Source organism: Callithrix jacchus, chromosome 14, assembly GCF_049354715.1.
Source record: "Callithrix jacchus isolate 240 chromosome 14, calJac240_pri, whole genome shotgun sequence".
Classification (NCBI taxonomy): domain Eukaryota; kingdom Metazoa; phylum Chordata; class Mammalia; order Primates; family Cebidae; genus Callithrix; species Callithrix jacchus.
This window is the reverse complement of record NC_133515.1, coordinates 55,109,754-55,132,500: the sequence shown is the minus strand read 5'-3', so window position 1 is coordinate 55,132,500 and position 22,747 is coordinate 55,109,754. Positions and strand designations below refer to the sequence as shown.

General features: G+C 35.2%; 1 protein-coding gene across 1 annotated transcript in view; it reads left to right on the top strand.

Annotated features, from left to right (window-relative positions):
* The window catches only part of LOC144579164 (uncharacterized), a 134,071-nt gene that overhangs the window by 53,028 nt on the left and 58,296 nt on the right, over window positions 1-22,747 (top strand). Inside the window, exon 3 of the mRNA XM_078348435.1 lies at window positions 1,760-1,831. Coding sequence (XP_078204561.1) covers window positions 1,760-1,831 — 72 coding nt within the window. The remainder of the gene's footprint in view (window positions 1-1,759; window positions 1,832-22,747) is intronic.

Here is a 22,747-nt window from a genome sequence, read left to right as displayed (position 1 = left end):
CATCTTTATGTTAATTTTTGCGTGGCTGCTGCGGGAGCCTTTGAAATGTACAAAAATATGCAAAGAAACCCTGACATTCAGAACACAGAACCTTCAGAAACCAAAACTGTCTTGGATTAATCTGTTATTCGTTGTTATAGTTAAAGTCAACCCTTTTATGCCACTGTTTTGAATTCCTTTCTTACATATAGTCATTCTCTTTTTAAAATTTTTATTAGTATAGATATGTAGAAACAGGAGTTAGGACTGTTTTCCTTTTGAATCAGAAGTAGGTAAACACCAGTAAAGCTGAGAGTGTAGGGTGTGATTTAGTGTAGGTTAACATAGTGCAGAGGGTATTCTGCAATAAAATTTTAAATTAGGGGGAATATATTTACCGCCTGTCGTGTGTGTGGCTTATGAACTATAGGTTTGATATTTGGCAGAATGTGTAAGAACTGATAATTAGGTATGTGTGTGTAGGAAGTGACATTTGTTTAAAACAAAGTACTGTAAAACTGAATTCATTTATGCCTCTTACTTTGTTCAGCGTCTCATAGACAAGTAATAAAATATACCAATAATATCTCACTTTACAATAAGCTTTAATTATAGAGACACCTGATAAAATGCAGATGAGCTATCTGTTCAGGAGCTGTGTGAATTCTAATAAATAGAACTGGTTTTGTGTGTGTATGTCTGGTGTGAGAGAGAGAGAGGAAAGAGTGACAGAGACATACATAATAGTGTTGAGATTTTTTGATGGTGAGGTTTTTTTTAATTTGCAAAGTTTTATTGGCTGAAATTATATGTAATAAATTAGAACAGGCTAGCACATAATTTGTCTTTATTTGATGTGTCAGAAAACTAAGAGAAGTAGTGCCACAGGAAAAAGAAAACTGATGAATGTATATTACTTTTTTATATTGCCGTTTGAAAGCATCGTTTTTGTTTGCAAAATAATATTAATTTGAATGCAAAAAAACGTGAATGAATAACCAGTTTAAAAAATCCTGAATGATGTATTTATGAGCGTTTGGGAGCCATTGTCCCTTTTCTTCCTTGAAGTGGAATCTAACCATTGTACTTAATTATGCCAGAAATTTCAAATGAAATCAAATGAAAGTCCTTTCCAGGTTAAAAGTAACCTAGAGAGCGCCTGAACTAAGGCCTTTTATGGTGCAAGGTTAGTGTTAGAGCAACTCTGATAATTTCTAGGTTTTTTTTCTCTCTCTTTATTTCTGCTAAATAAAACCTCTTCTCTCAGCAGAGGTTTATTACAATAAACTTGGATACTAAATGAGGCTTTATTAATTAGGGTTGGGCAGAAAACCAGCTGTAACATAGTGACCCCGGGTAGGAAGCCAGACCAGAGTAATTAAGACATAACATGGTAATAGGGACAAATAATGAATACACTCAGTGACCTGATGCAGAGCTGTGTCCCCTCTCTAGGCCTGGTTTTTTTTTTTTTGCTTTTGCTTTTTTCCCCCTTTTAAATTGATAGTTCTCCTGAATTGCCTTTTTATTATACTTTGATACAGATGATCTCCAAAGTAGTAAAAATTGAGGAAAACATAGGCTACTGATGGAGAAACTTTAAGGTTTAGATAATTTCAGTTTGCGTGATGTGATTCCTATCATTCAAGACCAGAGATTGATGTTTCTTTGCTGTTTATCATACAGCGTTTCTCTTACCTGGAGGAAGGCTCATTGAATAATATACTGGGCCAAGCATGCGTCTCTCCTGAACCAGTTGTATTCTGCTATATCTTTCTAGTTTCTTCCCTTGACGCCGACTCTTCTTGGAGGCCAAGAAAGAAGCCAACAGGGTTCCCCAAGGTCTCAGAAGGTGAGAAAGAGCCTCAGGATACTCTCTGTGCCAGGTTAGGCTGCCCAGTGGAGAGATTTCAATAAGGTATTCTCTCCTCACAGACTCCCCAAGGAGTCTACATCGTAACTCTGTGGACACTCAGGACAAAGCAGCTCTCCAGGAGTATGCCCGCAGTTTTAAACAGTTCACAGAGTTTCCCTGTGGACAAAACCTGACCTGTTCACCCACCCTCTTCAATACATTTGCATTTGGAATGAGGATATTTGAACTAGGAGATTAAGAGCTTTATTTTTAAACTTTAAAAACCTGGTAAGTGCTGTGGTTGTCCAATCTTTTTAGTAATACTTGCTCTCTTTCTGTCGAAATGTCATTGGTTAACACCTTTGCAAATCTTGCAGTTAAATGGGATCCGTACTCATAATTTCAGATCTGACACAGAGTAGGTGCTTAACATAAGCTTATTAACTAATTATCTGTCTGGGCATGCAAAGTGGTGAATTAAGGCAATTATCCAAATAAAGGAGCCCCATAAAATGCAAAACAAATGTTCTAACAAAATCAAACAAAGCATCTACATTCCAGTAATGAATATTAAAACATTTCGCTTTTTATTTTCTTGACTTTTAAGACTACTTTACTTCAGTTCTCCATTTGTTTATGTATCCCAACATAGCCAAAATATTCATCATACTTGATACACCTAAGAGATGTTTTTACTTTTTTGTCAAGACTTAAAACCATTTGTACCTCAGTTTATTTTTGGTTGGAACTAAATCTTTACCGAATTCTTCAAATAGTAAAGGTTTACTAAGTAAATTCTAGCCTAATATTAAGAGAAGAAGAACTATAAATGAGTCAATTACAGCTCTCTTAAGTTGTCCATTTGCTCAGCTTCAGGTTTAAAGGTTTTTCTTTTTTCTGCAAAAACTGCCTAGCTGTTGTGAGGGAGCCACAGTATACTCTTAATGTGTCATTTGTATTGTGAAAGCGTTGGCATTTCTTTTGCCTTCTGTGAATCATATAGTAGTTGGCATCCTGAATTAATCAATACAAATATTCCGCATCTATTGACAATTTATTCTAGTGGTGTGAAAGTCCTGGGAAAAGTGAAAGAATTGCCCCTTTGATTTTAAAACAACTCTGTTGGCTTCTCGTCACATTGCGCAAAGAAGATATATTGTAGGATCACTGCTTTAAAGGCTTATTTTTAAAAATCAGTGTGTTTTTACAAATTAGGTAAATAAGATATTTGTAATGGTACCTAACATTTTCTTCCTCAAGACCTTTAATATAGCATAGTTTTAGCTGTAGCATAGTATTTAGATGAGTGATTTCAGGAAATTTGTAAGAGTTTTCTCTATATTTGCAGCATGTGCTTATTACTAACATAATGTATAAAAAAATTAGCTCTTATGGAAAGAGGGTTTGCACCTGTCTTCTTTAATGATTAGAGCAAACATTCATGCTTCAAAAGAAAGGACTATGGGTGTGAGTGGTGGGGAATGGCTACAAGAACCTTGCTTCTGTTGAACCAAACAGAATTTCTTATTCAACCTGAAAATAAATGCTGTATGATTTTTCTTTTCCTAATCCTTTCAATTTATCCTGTTTTGTGGGTTTTATTTAAAATTCAGGCTCAGGAAATTCAGAGCTTTGAAGAAATAGTTTGCACATCCTTTGAGTAAGTTAAGAAAGTTTTTTTCTGCTTTTAAAGTGAAGGTTAAAAAAAAAAAAAAAGACATCCCCATGAACTGGGAAGAGGTCCTTGGGCTAAGTCAGACTCCATTCACTGCTTAGCAGAAAACATAGTGTAATACAGAAATTCATAAAGATAAAAGTTACATTTCCCCATCAGACCACTGTTAAAATTGTAAAAAACAAAAAAAAAAACCTATGTATTAAGCACATAGAGGTTGTCCCCTAGAGCATGTCACATGTAACTTTGAATAAAAGCAATTGCTTCTGTGGTCTCAAAAGATGGGCAAGTGCTCTTTTCTTTGGAAGATATTAATGCCGACGCAGTAAACATTTTTGGAGCCACTTTCTCAGAGTGGAGTCCTTTGCTTGTTCCCCATTCAGGCTCTTGCCTGTCCTTTGTGTTTGAAAAGACGAAAACTGACAGCATATAATGGTGAATGGAATATGGACAGAAATCAGAAAGAAGGGAAATGATTAGAGACAGACCCAGAAAACCACCTTCTTTCCTGACGACTGCCTTGTGAACTAAGAAAAAAATTCATCTATTGGCTCCTGGAAGCATCATGTATGAATGAGTATGCTTCTCATCTACCCTTTCTTATATTTTCTAGCTTCTTAAAAAACATATTTTACTTTTTTAATTAAATAGAGGTTTTATGTTTCTTTTAAAGGTAAATGGTGTTTCAAGACATTCACATCGGTCCATATCAAAGAATAATATAATCGGAAAGAAATTTAAAAATTATTTGGCAGCACACTTTCAAGGGATTTGGGAAAAAATCAACAATCTGTAGGTTTTGAGAGCATTTTGATCTATCTATCATCTGTCTATTATATTTAAACATACATGTGTATATATGTATATATGTAATTACTGTGTATGTGAAAATTATAAAAATCACTGCTTCTTATCTGCAGTGATTGCATGGAGGACAGCAGTGTGCAGATAGTAGACACTGTTTGCAGCTCCAGAGCTACTTGCCACCACTCTCTACCTACCTATGAGCTCTTAACAGGTTCCCTTGCCTTCTGGTTTCCAGTTGGGTATAGGCAACAGAAGCTTGGGCAGTACATTTGTAGAACAAAAAGGGACGGAATTGGAGTATTTATTCCCCTAATCACTTCTTAATAGGCCCCAATTTGTCAGTGGCTAGAAGAATAGTATACTACAATCCATCTAATCATTCATTAAATCAACATTTGTTGAGGCCCATACCATATCTGGTGATGAGGACACAACAGAGGCCAAAGGCATGAGATCTCTGTTCACAAAGAACTTGTTTTAAAACAAAATCTTTTTTTATTGCTTTCATTTTTAGTTATGAAATATTTGAAGGATTTTGTGACTTATCTTTTAGAGAAAAGGAGCTTTTTTAAAAGATTTGGAACAAAATGTCAAAAGAAATTGTAAATGTTGATAGTAATTTGATACATTGATGGCAAATAGATTGTATATACCAAGGAACTTGTTGCTTAAAAACAAAAAGAATGTAAAATGGATTTTAATTACTTTTCAATGTATATTTGAGTAGCCAGGATACCAAATGAATTAATAGAATATTAAAGCAACGCATGAAAGTTGGGAGATTCTATTTCTTGTTTGGTATACGCTATACTGTGTGAAGCACATCCATTGAGCTAGGTTCTAAGATGAATTAAACACTGCAGATGAGCTTTGTTTAACACTTTCAGGGTGTTTCGATGTAGGAAAGGAATTCATCATTCATAGAAGAGCTTACTTGAGTTATAGATTTGACAACTAAGACTGAATATACATAGCGATAAAACATCTGCTCAAGTATAGTCAGAAGCTCAGTCAATTTTGTGAAGAAATCAGTCAAGCCTGTTGCTTGGTGGCATGTAGACAAAACCACCAACTGATCGACTGAGTTTTTCACTTTTGAATGGGTTGTTTGGCATCTTGTAGACCCAGCCTATGATTATACTGCCATCTGTATTCTTTCTTACATCAGGCTTATTTCAGCCACAACTTATACATGCTGTTTTGAGAAGAAGTAGTCAATATTTTGGTTTGTCTTTAGCTATAAGAGCTCCGTAGACAGTCTTGCGTGAACTTGGCTCTGCCTTGCTAATTCTCTGTCAGTTCTGGCAGCTATAGGAATTTAAGTTCATGATGTAGATATTTGGATTCCCCTCAAAATAAAAATAAAATATGTAAAATAAAATCTTAAAATAGGCTGCTTTCCTTTGACAAAAATACCCAAATTCCTAGAAATGGCCAGCCATAGTCAATATGTGTATATATATGAGAGTATAATTTTAATGTAAAAACAATACAAACAGGATAGAATATTTTGAAGTTAACAATTGCTCATGTTATCTTAGTTCTCAAACTACACGAAGCAATTGAATAAATCCTCCTTTTCTGAATTCAACTGTTCATAAATGCTTTTGCAGCTATAAGATGCTATGTGAGGCTGGTAGGATTGCTCACTCAAAATTGGGAAATAAATTAAAATTTACCTGTATTTTTTTCACTAGTACTATAACAACTTGCAGTCTCAAAACATTACCATAACTACTGTGACCTGTTATTTTTTTCAAGGATCTAGACTTAAAAAAGAGTGTAAGTTTGAGTTTTAGAAGGTAATGAAAGATGGAAGAGCTTTTGCATAGCTGTCAAACTGTCCTCTGATTCTATTAGGCCAAAACTGTGTTGAAACGTGTTTCTCTATAAGTACACCTGAATCAATAGCATCTTGTTTTTGTCTTTTTTTGTTGTTTAATAAAAGTTGGAGTAGTGATAAATCAAAGCAAATGAGGAAGAAATATGTAATTTTTATTCAATAAAGTTTTGGAGTGGACAGATTTAGGTTTTGTGGACCCCGAAATGTATACAATGAGGGGAACTCACGTTTTAATAATACAAAACATTATAATTAAGACATTAAACATAAAAGTGAATGTTTATTTTAAAATGAGAGGAAAAGGGTCTTTGGAAGGGGAATGCATAAATCAGGCACCCTAAAACTTGAATTTCATTAGTTTTACAATACGGCTGATGATGAAATAACAGAACAACAACAATAAAATAAACCTGGAGTTTGAGGCACAAAAACAATTTGTCACAAAGATACGATTTATGATATTTTATGTTTAAAAATCTTATGAGTACCCATCATTCATAAATAACACTTATATAGGGTCATCTGGGCTTTCTTCCATTGTTCCAGTAATAATGCTAAAATAATAAGATAATAATAACTGACTCTTATTAGCTTATAAACATTTTAGAATCACTAAGTAGTGACTCTTTTAACACGAGGAGGCAGGAGCATATTACCAGAAGAACTGTGCTTGCCTTAGAGGAGCTGTAAAGGAGTAATTGAGGACTGAGAGGCCACAGGTTTTTGCTTCATGTGTTATCTGCATAGTCGGTTTACAGATAAGTAAAACTAAACCCAGAGAGGAAAGGCAACTTGCTCAACTTTCCACAAACCACTAATGGCAGAGGTGAGTTTAGAAGCTAGACCTGTGAATAGCCAATCCAGAGCCATGACCACTAAGTCTGACTCCACATCAACATCCCACCCTCTGTTTCTTTCACTGAGACCAGTAAACAATCTCATAGTTGTAGTCACCACTGCTGCTCTCCAGACTAACATTCTTAGAACTACCTGGTGAATTCGAGTGTCTCCTTTTAGGTTAATGTGGTATATGTCAAGTTTGTATGAACCTTCTGAAAACATTATGGTATTTACGCTTACTTTCTCTTACCACTAAAACCACTTTTGCCTGCATTGCACTCTGCCAGTTGTGAGTAATATGGTTAGCACAAACCCAGGTACATAATCTCTCTTTTAAAATATTTCCTCCAGTTATTTCTTTTATTCACTCAGACAGAGGTGACATAGTTTTCTTGAGACTTTTTTCTATTAATTTAACAAAAATGATCTCTTTTATGAGAACCAACTAAAATATTGGTTTAAATATAAAAAATACATATTTTTAGGTATATCAATGACATGGTAAGAAAGTTAGGAGTTTGCATAGGTCAAAAACTAAGTGAAAGTACAAACCCAGAGAGCCAAGCAAAACGGTGAGTGTGATTTTTGTTCTTAGGGCACTGATCAAATCAAGATGAACCTGAGTTTCATATTCACACCTTCACAGGTCACAGAAGATGGAGGACTAGTGCCCATAAGGGAAGAAGATGACATCTAATAGGTAACCCTCTTCATAGATCTGGGGCCCCAAACAGCCATCCTGTCAGTGTAAATAGAAATGTCACCTTCTCCTAAGGGATCAGCAAGACAACTTGCTCTTATCCAACCTTGACTAGAAGAAAAAACTCTTCTCTGGAAATTCACACCACAAACCAGTATTCACTGGCTGGGTTTGGAGATAGAGTCCACAGCACCTGGGTATGTTCAAATAAAACTAAAAGCAATTATTTAATTAAAGTGATGCTGAATCACTAGGCTCTCCAGGCATGTAGCAGAAGCAAATGCAAATCCTATTTAAAGGAACCTCTTTTCAATCTAAGCCTCAATAAATTTGCAAAAACAAAGTTCTCAAGAATATGAATTCAGGTTCAATCACAAAACATACAAACAAAGCAGTAAAAAACATCAGCAAGAATAATGTGAGCCCCATTATTTTCCATTATCTTTCAAAATGGAAATAATAATACCTACCTGAAGGGAGGTTATTAATGTTAAATTAGTTAATATTGTTAGTGCTCAAAATAGTGTCTGACATGTGGGGGAACAACACACACTGGAGCCTGTTAGGGAGTGTAGGGAGACGGAGAGCATCAGAAATAATAGCTAACAGATACTAGGTTTAATATCTGGATGAGGGGTTGATCTGCATAGCAAACCTCCAAGGCACACATTTATCTATGTAACAAACCAGCACATACGGCATGTGTACTCTGGAACTTAAGATAAAAGTTGAAGAAAACAAACAAACAAACCAGCAAATACACCAATAAAAATAAAAATGGAATCACACACACACAAAAAAGGAATAGGCCAGGATCACGAGGTCAGGAGATCGAGACCATCCTGGTCAACATGGTGAAAGCCCGTCTCTACTAAAAATACAAAAAATTAGCTGGGCATGATGGCACATGCCTGCAATCCCAGCTACTCAGGAGGTTGAGGCGAGAGAATCACCTGAACCCAGGAGGCGGAGGTTGCAGTGAGCCGAGATTGCGCCATTGCACTCCAGCCTGGGTAACAAGAGTAAAACTCCGTCTCAAAAAAAAAAAAAAAAAGGAATAGTGTCTGAGACATGATAGGTACTATATGTGCATATTAAATAAGTAAAATAGAAAGAAAAAAAGAATTGTCACAGATGATAAGACTGTAGAAAACTTCATTCAATAGCAATATAATTTATTAGAATAAATTAGATGGTAAAGCACATGTGTTGAATACAAAATAAACACATAAAATTAGTAATTTGCTATGTACAAATAATGTTGAAAAACATTTTAAAACAGATAACCTTTACTATGACATAAAAAATAAGATATCTAGTAATAATTTTAACAAAATGTACATATGCTATTTATGAAAGAAAATAAAACCTAAATAAAGAGAATTATACCATGTTCATGGATAGGAAAATTCAGTAGTGTAAAGATGTTAATTTTTCCTGAATTAATCTCCAGAATTGTGACAGATAATTTTTTTTTCAGATATGGCCATAGCCAGATTTTCTTTTTCTCATATATTCTTCCTACAATGTATTGTTGATGTTCCTATCATAGAAAGGTGTGTGTGTGTGTGTCTCTGTTCATCCCCTTGAATTTGATGAACTATGGTAGAAACAATAATATTTGATACTAAGGCTAGGTCATAACTATTGATGTGACTTCTGCCAGGTCCTCTTGGAACTCTTATTTGTTCCAGAAATCTGGTCTCCATGTCATGAGGAAGTAGGGAAATCACATGGATAGGATACGTGGAGTAGTTTTGAACAACAACCTCAGTAACATTTCAGATGACATCAGCTTTCTCCTCCAGATAAATGAACAAATGGCCACCATTAGACAAGAGCCACATGAGAGATCCTCAAGAAAGAACTGCCTAATTGATCTCAGTTAACCCCCAGAAATGTGAAATACATAAATAAAAATGATTATTATTTTATTTCATTAATTTTAAAGTGATTTATAACAAAACAATAGACACCTAGAATGAGTCAAATTATTCTACTTAAAATTCCTACATTTGTTTTTAATTTACAGGCTAATTCTAAAATGAGAGATACACCTAAAATAAAAAACAAAATGAGGGGTCTTTCCTTTTCAGACACCAAAATTTATAACAAACTAAAAATTAAGGTAGGTGATATTGCCATAGAGATAGACAAATAGATTGATGGAACAGAAGAAAAAATTTACACTGAAATCTAGCATAATAATGTGGAATTTTTTCCAAAGGAAAGAATTAATAAACAAAATTTACATATATCACATAACTTAATTTATTGTCATGAAAGTAAGAAGGAAAAAACAGACTTTAATGACTGGTGCTGGGGAAAGAAAGCAGTTATCCAATGAGAGTGCTTTATAACATTTAGAAGTTGATATAAAAGAAAAATATTTACCTAAAACTGTTCAATGAATATATGTTGAATGATTAAAGTTTCTATAAGATTCCCTTATGAAGTTTAATTTAAATTTATTGTATTTTATCTGCGCAGTTTTTCTTGTGGCATAATTGTTACCGGGAAGTTGTCCAAATCCAGACCCCAAGAGAAGGTTCTTGTATCTCATGCAGAAAGAATTCAGGATGAGTCCATACAGTAAAGTGAAAGCAAGTTTATTAATAAAGTAAAGTTATAAAATAATGGCTACTCCATAGACAGAGCAGCCCTGAGGGCTTCTGGTTGCCCATATTTATGGCTATTTCTTGATGATATGCTAAACAAGGGGTGGATTATTCATGCCTCCCCTTTTTGGGCCATATACGGTAACTTCCTGACATTGCCATGGCATCTGTAAACTGTCATGGTGCTGGTGGGAGTGTAGCAGTGAAGATAACCAGAGGTCAATCTTGTGGCCATCTTGGTTTTGATAGGCTTTAGCTGCCTTCTTTACTGCAACCTGTTTTGTCAGTAAGGTCTAATGACCTGTATCTTGTGACCAAGTATATCATCCTGTGATTTAGAATGCCTATCTGTCTGGGAATGCAGCCCAGTAGGTTTCAGCTTTATTTTACCTAGATCCTACTCAAGATGGGAGTTGCTCTGGTTCAAACACCTCTTACATAATTTTGAAAGTATAGAATTATCACAATATTTTAAACTTGGAAGTAGGAACTTCCTCTCTCTCTCTCTCTCTCACACACACACACACACACACACACACACAAATCTAATTGTCCCTGTGGTTTGAACACAGTATATCTTCGTTTTGTTAGAGTTAATAACACTATTGTCTAATAACTTATGCTCAAACTCATAGTAATTTAGCTTGTAAATTCAGAGTACCATTTTTAAAAAGTTAAGTGGTCAAATGATGTTAATCTTTTCAGTATACACTCTTACATGGAAGTAGGAGATTTATCATTATGCTGCCTATATGTAAGTCCCTTAAGCAATGAGGGAATGAAGAGTTTGTTGTGCCTTTCATTTTGGCCACTCACTACATGATGCTTCATAAGGGAATTCCTAGTGTGGTCTTCCATTCAACACAAACATAAAAACAATTCCAGTTGCAGAAAATGGAACGTTACCATCTATAGCTACTTTGAATAATTGACCTTACTTTTTTTTCTTTTTGCCAGAATTAGTTGGATAAATGCCTTAGTTTTCCATTTTACTCAATCTGTGTAGACAGAGCCAAAGAATCCCTCCTCCTCCAAACACAAGCTTTCCCACTGCACAAATGATGCTAATGCCCTTGATTGGCATGACACAGCACTCTAAACCGTTTGCCTCCAGTGAATTCATCAAGCAAGAATGTCTGAAAGCAGAGTAACTCCTCTGTTTAAGCACTTAAACACATAGCAAATAACTGCTCGCCTTTTTTTCTTCACTAGTCTGCTGTCTCACGGAGCAGTGTATTATCACAGATAATCTACAATGAATAAAAGACAAAGCATTCTGTATTCAAAATATACACACATTTGTCAAGTTCACTGAACCTGTGATTTTTCAAAATAAGAAAATACAATATTTACTTGAAAAATGATATAATTAAGAGGGGCTCACTATAGAGCGCAACTACACAATGCTATACAACCAAACCATAACACCAGTAAACAGGTTTTGCAGACAGACACCTATTGTCTGTAAGATTAGTTGATCTCAGAATAATGCCAGGAAACCTCTTTCATGCTTCAACAGAACATAATTTGTTTCAAGTAATGATGACTAGTTATGTATAATTATCTGATTATTGGGGGAAAAACCTTGCCTAAACAACTTTGGTGTGCTGCATTATAAGGTTTCATTCAGTTAGTCTCTGAATTATTTAATGTTTTTGTAGTTCTGACACAAACTGCACAATTCAAAATCAATTAAAGTATTTGCCCAGATCACCCATAACTTGTAAATTGGCACAACATGGTAGGATACATATTAAGTTGGAAGTTTTTTTGGAAAGTAGTAGAGACTTCAAAAAATAATGAGGTTTTCCAGAAGGAGAATAGTTTATAAATCATCAGTCAATAAAAAATGATTCATGAAATTATATCAATTTTAATATAAAACAGCATCATTCTTATCTCTTGTGTAGGTAGACTTTTAAGATGTATGAGAAAGTGAATTGCTTATACCATGTAAATGAAAATAATCATTCAGTGTCTAGCACAGTCTTTCAAATCAGGAAAAATATTTAGATTCATACACAGAAAATTTTTAGTCATTGTTATTCTTCTAGGTTACTTGGAAACACAATGAATTAAACTAATGTTATTTTCTATTCAACTGGCATAAATTAACTTTGCTTCTTGGAACAATTTATTTTGAATACTTGCCCAATGAGTTAAAATGCTAAATATTTTTTCTTCCTAGGTGACATCCTAGTACTCTATGGTGGGGAAAAGGAAAGAACCTAATCTTTCCAATTATCAGGGGAAAAAAGGATTGTTATTATATTTCAACACTTTCTTTTTCTTTTTTTTTTAGCAATAAGGTCTCACTCTGTTGACCAGGCTGGAGTATAGTGGAACCATCAAAGCTCACTGCATCCTCAACCCCCTGTCCCTCTTCAGCCTTTTGAGAAGTTAGGACTACAGGCACATGACAACATGCACAGTTGATTTTTTAATATAATTTTTTCACAGACACAGGGTCTTGCCATGTTGCCCCAGCTAAACTTGAACTCCTGGCCTCAAGAGATCCTCCCAAAGTACCAGGATTTTAGGTGTTAGTCCCCACACTTAGACTATTTCTATATTATATAAATTTAACATAAATTTATAATGATTTGGAGCCTAAATTATCATCTCCTTGCATTGACATTCTTATCAGTTGATAGTATTAAGAATGCGTTTGCAGCAAGTACCATAAAATACTATTTATATGACTTAGGCAAAGAAACACTTATTTTCCTCATGTATTAAGGAGCTCAGAAATAGGCAGGCAGCTTGATGACACTGGTTCCATGACTCAATCATATTGGAGTTAATGTCAATTGAATTGTTCTTGGCCTTTTCCTGATGAGTCCATAATCACTGTCTCATCCCTTAAAATTGTGTACATGTCGGGCCGGGCGCAGTGGCTCAAAGCCTGTCATCCCAGCACTTTGGGAGGCCGAGGCGGGTGGATCACGAAGTCGAGAGATCAAGGCCATCCTGGTCAACATGGTGAAACCCCATCTCTACTAAAAATACAAAAAATTAGCTGGGCACAGTGGCGCATGCCTGTAATCCCAGCTACTTGGGAGGCTGAGGCAGGAGAATAGCCTGAATCCAGGAGGCGGAGGTTGCGGTGAGCCGAGATCGTGCCATTGCACTCCAGCCTGGGTAGCAAGAGCAAAACTCTGTCTCAAAAAAAAAAATATTGTGTACATGTCAAGGTGAGGAAGAAGGAAGGAGACTGAGATGCCAGCAATGGCTTTTAATAAGAGAAGCAAAAACTTTCTCCAAATCTACCTCTGCAGCAGAATTTATTTTCATCATTTCAGTCAGACAGATGTTCACCTGGCCACCTCCAGTTGCAAGGGTAGAAGTGAAAATTAGAATTTGTTTTTTCTTTATCTTGAAGATGGGCAAGGGAGAAAAATATTGGATTAGTTTAAGAACAATTTGTTTTATATTGACATTGTCTAATTATTCTAATTATAAAAGAGTGATTCAGTTGATCAGTTGAACACATCAGAAAGTGAGAATACTCTTTCCCTGTCTACCTCTCAGAACCATGTGAAGGTTAAATGATCTGATATACATAAAATTGCTCTATAACTTATTAAGAACTGAAAATAATTTAGATTGTCAGTGTTGATGTGCAAACACGGATTCAAAGGTACTATGCAATCACTCCCTTATATCACTTCAATTTAGCCTTCCCATTTCCACAAACTCAACCTGCAGAACTATGAGGTTCAGCTGTATATAATTTCTGACATACAGAAGTCTTAACAATACTCACAATAAGTGCAGAAAGAAAAGACAGCAGTAAAAGCAATTAGAAATAAGGTACTATACAGGAATAAAGATGATGTAATATAATTTATAGTGGGCATCCTATGATAGAAAAACTTCTAGGAGAATCCAGAAATATTTCACAATGTAAAAGTGGAAAATTTCCCTGAAATTAAGAAAAAGAGCTGATTAAGTTTAAAGATAGATGTTTAAGGAAAAAAATGATTAAAATGTAGCCTGTTTAAAATATTAAACTTCTAGTAATTTTTAAGAAAATTTTTATTTTAATCATTTCTGCACACAATAAAAGCAAGTAAACTATTGCATTCAAAAATGAGGCTAACCTAAGATCTCACCAAGCAACAGTCAGTTTCTGAAGACTGTAGAAAAATGTCTACAAAGTCCTGCTATGAAAAAAGTGTCACCCAAGATGCTCATAATCCAGGTATAAAAACTAAAACTAGATATTCTTAACTACATAAGAAGTTGGGAAGTACATCTATGAGCCCATCTTGAAACAAAGAAATTTATGAAAGTGAGTACCAGGCAACAAAGAGAAGAATCAAAATAAATATCTCAAGAATGGAGAAATAATTGGTAGTGACTGTTTAGATAAATACAATACTCAGCTAATATTGGAAATTCAGTTTTGAAGGCTGAGTTTAAATGCCATATACCTTGATGATGTAAAAATAATACAATGACAGTGGGAATTTTTTTTTTTTGTCTATTTCTAAGGGGAAATCAAACCTTCCTAAATTTGGATCTCATTTTAAAATATAACTTCAAATACCTATTATTTTGATGATATTTTATTTTTAGTCTTAGATGTATATTTCTAAAATTGTAATTAAAAATATTTAGTATTCAGAAAATTCTTCAGTTTGTCCACACAATTTAATTATGAAGATTGGTCCAAAAGTCATTACAGTTTTTGTTAAAGTAATGGCAAAACCTGCAATGACTTATGCACCAACATATCCAACTAATTTAATATTTTTTTAATTAAAGGAGCATATAGATTTGCATCTTATTTTAATAAAATAATTTTATATATGTGTGTGTACATGCATATGTATATATACATATAAATATGTGTCTTTTGTTGTAAACAGACTAACGTACCCCCAAAGATGTCACATCTTTATCTCCAGAATCTATAAATAAATTATATTACATGGCAAAAGTTGCAGATAGAATTATAGTTGCTGCTAATCAGCTAACTTTAAGTTCGATATTTTGGACTCTTTGGTCAGGCCCAATATAATCATGACAGTCCTTAAAAATGGAAGAGGGAAGCAGAAGGTTAGAGTGATGCAACCTGAGAAGGTTTGAACTACCCTTGCTGGCTTTAAGGTCAGGAAAATGGCCACAAACTGAGGAAGGTGTGCAGCTGACAGTACTGGATTCTCCCCTAAAGCTTCCAGGAAGGAAGCTGATAGCTTGGTTTTAGCCTCTCGGGATTTGTAGCCTGTAGAACTATAAAGTAACACATCTGTTTTTCTTTTAAGCCATTTAGTTTGTGGTGATTTGTTACAGCAGCAATAGGAAACTAGTAGGTATTTCAGTATTTTTATATGCAAATAGACATATAAGAATGATGTCCATTAAAGAATAGCTAGTTTAGAGTAACAGGATTTAGACAATTTTAAACATGATTCCTGTGCTTTTCTGCATGCTTTTAAAAATAAATTAACATATTTCTATTAGGAATTTACACAAAATGTATACATTTCTCTGAGAAGCTTAGTAGAAAAGACACCTACTTTACTTCATTTAGAGTTTTCCAAATACATTCAAATGTAATTTAAAAGAGCCAGGCCAAATTCTTTACGTCTTATCAGAAGATGGAATTTCAAGAAACATGTCTACACTGAATAATTTGTATCCAGTAGTCTCCAAGTAATAAGTATTTTATTCATGCTGATTACTCAGAAGTTTAGATGTGATAGATGTGTAGTACACTTAATTAATTATCAGAGTCAGATACACTCACTGTTTGGTAGAATAATCATATAAAACAAAGGTATGTAGGTGTGTGTGTGTGAGAGAGAGAGACGGAGACAGAGACAAAGAGAGACAGAGAGATCTAAGCTTAAGTAATTTATTCCCCAAGTTACCGATAAGAAAGGAGAAAGATTTTGTGGTACCTAGCTAATGGTCGGTTTTTATAGCAATTGTGTAAATGGGACTAACAAGTGAATTTGTCAACTTTTATTTGAAGATGTGGATATTAGGTAAATTCCACACAGTATTAGATAGAATGTTAGCTAAAAACCCAAAAGATAATCTATCCATGCTGGAGAGAGTTCCCATAGGTCCTTTAATTGCCTTTTCTTCAAACATGATAGCTGTCCTTTGGAATTCATGCTGCTGTAGACATAAATACAGGTGATTGTAGTCTGATAAATGCATGTATCTGCAAATGAAGACAAATCAGTTTTCCCTGGGTGCGGAGTTAAGGTTTAGCTCTACCATCTTTTAACACCCAGATAGGGATATGGTTTGCATTCTTATTTAAGAAATAAAGTCAGGCCACGAGTGATGGCTCATGACTATAATGCCAGTATTTTGGTAAGCCAAGGTGGGAGGATTGCTCGAGTCCAAATGTTCGAGACCAGCTTGCACAATGTGGTGAAACCCCATTTCTACAAAAAATACAAAAATGAGCTGGATGGTATAATACGTGCCTGTAATCCCAGCTACTTGGGAGGCTGAGGTGGGAGAATCACAGAGCCTAGGGAGGTTAAGGCTTCAGTGAGCTGAGATTGCTCCACTGCACTCCAGACTGAATGACAAAGTTAGACCTTTTCTCAAAAATAAAAATAAAAGAAGTCAACAGGTAGTAAAAGTTGTAATTACCCAATAGTATTTACCTAACTCTTTGGAAATTCATTTAAGGACCATAGGCTACTGGGGGAAAATAATGAATCTGGCAGAATTTTTGATCCTTTGGGAAGGAGAGGGGTGGTGGCTAGTAACACTTTTCTAAAACGAAAATATTTATCTCATAGCACTTTAACCTAAGGAAGAAAGATACTGAATTGGCTGAATTTAGAAGTTTTTTTAAAAATAGTTATTGTAAATAAGCAAATGGTATCTACTTAAAAATTTTAAGTCAAGTTCCCTTTTTCTTGTGATGCCAGAAAAATTATTTACTTTCTTTCTTTCCTTCATTTGCACTCTTTTTTTTCTCTCTTTTAAACATTTTAGCAGTAAGATGGTACATTGATAGAGTTGTTGAAGTTAAGTAAAAACTTAACATGGGATACTTCTATTTTTGTAAAGAGTAAAAAATAATAATAAATGCTTACAAAAGTAGTTTTTTTCCTTGCTGAGTCCTACTATGTCTTTCTTCTTTACTTTGACTCTTCTCATGCCCATCCCATCCTCAACTCTTGCAAGCAAATATAATTCTTATATGTTCTTTTGGCAAAATACATATTCAAAGAAGAATATTTCTACTTTTTGTAGGTGCTTTTAATAGGTAGTGATATGGTTTGGTTGTGTCCCCATCCAAATCCATCTTAAATTGTAGTTCCTATAATCCCCACATGTTGTGGGAGAGACCAGGTGGAGATAATTGAATCATGGGGGCAATTTCCTTCATCCTGTTCTTGCGATAGTGAGTTTGTTCTCATAAGATCTGATGATTTTATAAGGGGCTTCCCCCTTCACTGGGCACTCATTCTCTATCCTGCTGTCCTGTGAAGAGATGCCATGATTATAAGTTTCCTGAGGCCTCCCTAGCTATGAGGAGCTGTGAGTCAATTAAACCTCTTTCCTTTATAAATTACCCAGTCTTGGCTATTTCTTCATAGCAGTGTGAGAACAAACTAATTCAGATAGTTAGGTTTGACATCACACTTTCCAAAGTCTAAAAGGGATACTAACTTGCATGAAAAACATATTTACAGGATTCAGAATAAGTATATGTGTAGAAGCTAAAGGGCTTGATTTTCTTGGTTGTGAAAATATATTTTATGCAATTCCAGAGTTGAAGTAAAGACAAATGAATTTCTCCATGACGTAATCACTGAGTTAAAAAATCAGGTGACTCTAGTCTTCAAATTCCCTTTTCACACAGTAAGTTTTAATTTTTTTATGTCTTGGTTAGTAGATGAGACAATGTTTAAATGGTCATTCATCATTTACTACATTAAAGAAAAGCTATTACCTGAAACTCATTTTTACAGTTGCAGGCAAACAGAAATAATCATTTTCAAGAACCTAGAGCTGTTTCTTGAAGAATGTCTTCATTTTATCATTATTTTACTTACTATTTACTTATATATAAGCCAGTTTTTGAGAGCTACACCCTGCAAGTTCTGGATGTAAACAGTTTCTTCCAATTCTCTGCTACAACAAATGAGGAGAAGAAATTGGACTTTCTAGAAATCAAAGTTATATTTCATTCAGACTCAAAGAATGAGGACAAAGGCACAAAGCCAGCCATAGCTTTGTGCCATGGCTAAGCTGTATTTCTGCTAGGTAATTGAGTGTCTGAGAATAAGTGCAACACTTATTCTTAGGATAGTCCTTGTTTTTTCAGACATTCCTAGAATTATCATTCCAGATATGTGGACTTAACTTTTGTAAACATTTGCTACCTTTTTTATTAATAAAATGAAATTTGTTGGAATGAAGGAAAAGGTAATAATACACACACTAGTTGGGCAATGGTCTGCATGAAAATTGATAAGAGTGACTTGACAAGACATAAAAAATGATTAGAAGAGATATCCTGGTGATTGAGAAAGAGTGGAAAAGCTCTAGAGTCACCTAGAACTGGCTTCAAGTCTTTCCTCTGCTGTTAAGTAACAGTACGGATGCAAGCAGTGTTTCAAACCTTTTCTGGCCATATTCTTCCTATGGTCAGAAACACACACACAATAATAACATTTGTGTCAAAACAGATGCGAACATGAAATAAAAATATATATAAGATGCCCACTAAATTGGCTATGTAATAGGAGCTCCATAAATGTTAATTCACTCCTGATTAATCACTCCCAGACCCAGTAACTCTCTTTGACTGTGTCACAGCAACATTCCCTACTATGGATATCCTTGGAATGTAATCCCAGGCCAACTGTAATTCAGACATAGACTAAACAAGGTGGAATATATATAACAAGCATCATTTTAGATCCATACCCCCTTCTCTTCTTCCCTCCTCTAAGAACAACTGTTGGGTTGCCAACTATGTATCAGGAACCATGCTGAATCCTTATATATTTCATTTTCTTTAGTTATTATAACTGCAGTGGGGTGGTAGATATTATTTCAATTTACCACAAAGGGGAATAAAATTCTGAGAAATTGTGTAGCTCAGAGTTAATCAGCTACTAGTTGACAATTCTGTATCTATATCTTTTCCCACTCCCCCAGTGTACCTCCCTCTGAGTTCTGTGATGTCAGAGAGGATTCTGAGATATGGTTTCCATAAGTTCTTCTGAGTACCCACCATGACAAATGACTCAACACATGAGCAAAAATAAGAGTTTTATGATTATTCTGTAGCCAGTGGATAATGGCAACACCCACAATTTTGAGTTGGTCCCTGCTTGCTGGTTGATGGCACTGCACTAGGTGCCAGGGACGCCATGACATAATTTGCTAGGAAGTAAGAGAACTTCCATCACTTATCAAGTAGTCCATGGGAGATGGTGGTGGGAGAAAAAACTACAACCAGGAAAAAGGGCTAAACTGAACGATGCAGGTACTGCAAGGCCAAGAATGTTGACAGGGTTTTTAGTAATTTTCTTCCCCTGCTGTGCATCTGTATTTATGCTCAATTTCCCACCACCTCTTTTGGGTTTCCAGGAAATATGACTGGGAGGACATGGCTGCCAAATGCACATCATTTATTAAAGCTTCTGTCCAGAACCCTAATATGCTCATGGTCTCTGACCAGCAGAGGCAGGTAGTGTAGAAACCACCAGGAGCCCTCAAATTCCTTTTCTTTGAAGTCTAGAACTGAATTAGGCTTAAACAGCCGTCTTTTCTCAAGGTCTTCCTGTACCTCACAAAATCCATCAAGTCCATAGCTTTCATACAAGGAGAGAGGAAAGATACAGTTACATTTAAAGATTTTTAAGCCTTTTACGTTCCCCTCCAAATACTGAGATTTTAGGCTTCCATAGTTTGCTTGTGAATTGTTAACAGACCCTTCCTCATGGGAGAGTAGGCATTTAATGGCCAATTAGGACCATTTAATTACAAAATACAGACAAAAAAAGGTTGCACTTTAAGAATCAATTGCTGGGGAAAATAGAGAATGAGAAAAAAGTTACAATTAAAGTGGTAACTGAATTAATCTCTTCTCATACTGCTGATAAAGACATACCGGAGACTGGGTAATTTAGAAAGAAAAAGAGGTTTAATGGACTCACAGTTCCACATGGCTGGGGAGGCCTCACAACCACAGCAGAAGGCAAGGAGGAGCAAAGTCATATCTTACATGGTGGCAGGCAAGAAAGAATGAGAGCCAAGTGAAAAGGAAAACCCTTTATAAACCCATCAGAGCTGGTGAGACTTATTCATTACCATGAGAACAATACAGAGAAACTGACCCCGTGATTCAATTATCTTCCACTGAGTCCCTCCCATAACACGTGAGAATTATGGGAACTACAATTCAAGTTGAGATTTGGGTAAGGACACAGCCAAAGCATAGCAATAACTTACACAAGAAACTTTGTATTTTATGTTTTTTGCTTTTTTGTTTGTTCATTTTTGAGACAAGATCTCTCTCTGTTACCCAGGCTGGAGGGCAGTGATGCAATCTTGGCTCACTGCAGACTCAACCTCCCAGGCTCAAGTGATCCTCCCACCTCAGCCACCTGAGTAGCTGGAACTATGGGCGCTTCCCACCACACCTGGCTAGTTTTTGTATTTTTTTGTAGAGATAGGGTTTTGCCGTGTTGCCCAGGCTGAACTTTTTAATTATTTGAAGAACATATGCATATATTTGAAAATAGATAGTGATACATCTTCTCAGGTACTTGTCTATTCAGCCTCCAGGCAATTCTTAGTTTATTTAACGGAATTTAATGGGCCCCTTGAAGTCGTTTTGTAGCATCTCTACATAAGAAAGTCCTAGCCACAGATTGAGGATCCCTAATCTTTGTAATGAGAAGCTACACTCTTGGTAAAGAGAAGGATTTTGATGACATATACAAGGTGATGTCTCAGGGAGATTGACTGACAGATCATTGAAGACATAAGGGATTAACTCTAAGAAGATTGATGATTACCGTATTCAACATATAAGATTTTGAGGTCCAAACCTAGGTAGTGGCAGTAGAAACAAACATTAGTTGATAGATATAGATAATATTTAAAAATTTTAAACTTTTTTAAACCTGGATGCTAGAAGAAAATGAGACTCCAAAATTTTCAGTCCTAGTGATTGGGAGATTGATTGATGGTAGAAAACAGTTGGCTTTGGGAAGAAGATACTCAGTCTTAGCTATCTTGAAATAATGGTGGTTTACTTGCCAGTGTGTGTGTGCGTGTGCAGGGGAGGAGAATGTCAAATAGGCAATTAGAAATATGTGACTGAAGTTCAAAAGAGAGATTATGACTGTGACTAGAGGATTTGAAATTATTTCTGTAGAAGTGATTGAAAAAGTAAGAAATCAGGAATGCACTCTCCAAGATAAAGATTAAAGAGCTACCACAGTTGAAGATGGATCTAGAGTCAACCAGAATTAGCCAGCACTTTCTGTAAAGAGCCAGAGAATAAACATTTCAGGCTTTGTGTTCTAAAGGTCTCTGCTGCAACTAATCAACCATGCCATTGTATCCCAAAAGCAGCTGTAGACAATATTTAAATGAATTGGCATGGCTGCGTTCCAAGAAAAATCTATTTACAAAAATAGGTGTCCAGCTGGACTTGGCCTGGAGACTTTAGTTTGTTGACTTCTAGTCTAGAAACTGAAGCTCTATGAGGGCAAGGATCATGTATGCCTCATTCTCTGCAGTACCCCTAGCACCTAGCACAACACATGGTTTTCAGTAGGGTCTCAATAGACATTTGTTGAATTGATGAATACTGTGGTGGAAGACTATGTCCATATTTAGCTTGTTGGAGCAGCAAGGAAAACCAAGAGCATACTAAGAGTTATGAAGATAGTTAAGATCCTATGACATAGATAAAATTAAAAAAAGAGCGTTTCAACCAAAAAAGACAGTCTGGCAACAATGATGACTCAAAGAGATAATGAGGAATGAAGAATTATAAAAAGTTACTTTTTTGACAATGAGTTGTAAGTCAGATATTTAGGTATAAAAGATCAGAATAAGAGACCACAGGAATGTTATCAAAGACAGATATATATACACAAAATAACCTAGGGGTTAGGATGGAAGTTGTTTTGTGGAGTCTGCATGATTTAATAGTTATTTCCTTAATATTTTAAAATTTTTAATAAAAAAGATAAGATTTCAAGTATAATTCAAAATCTGTGAATTAGATTCTTATAAATCTAACATCATGAATTTGTAAATTATTTGAGGGAAAATCACACTTGTTTTTGACATTATGTAAATCAAATAACCAGCTTGAGTAATTTTTAAATAGTTGTGTTGATATTTGTCAAGTATTATTTTAACTTTTTCCCCTAAATTTATGAGCTTAACTTTTGTGAATTTCCAACTTCAGTTT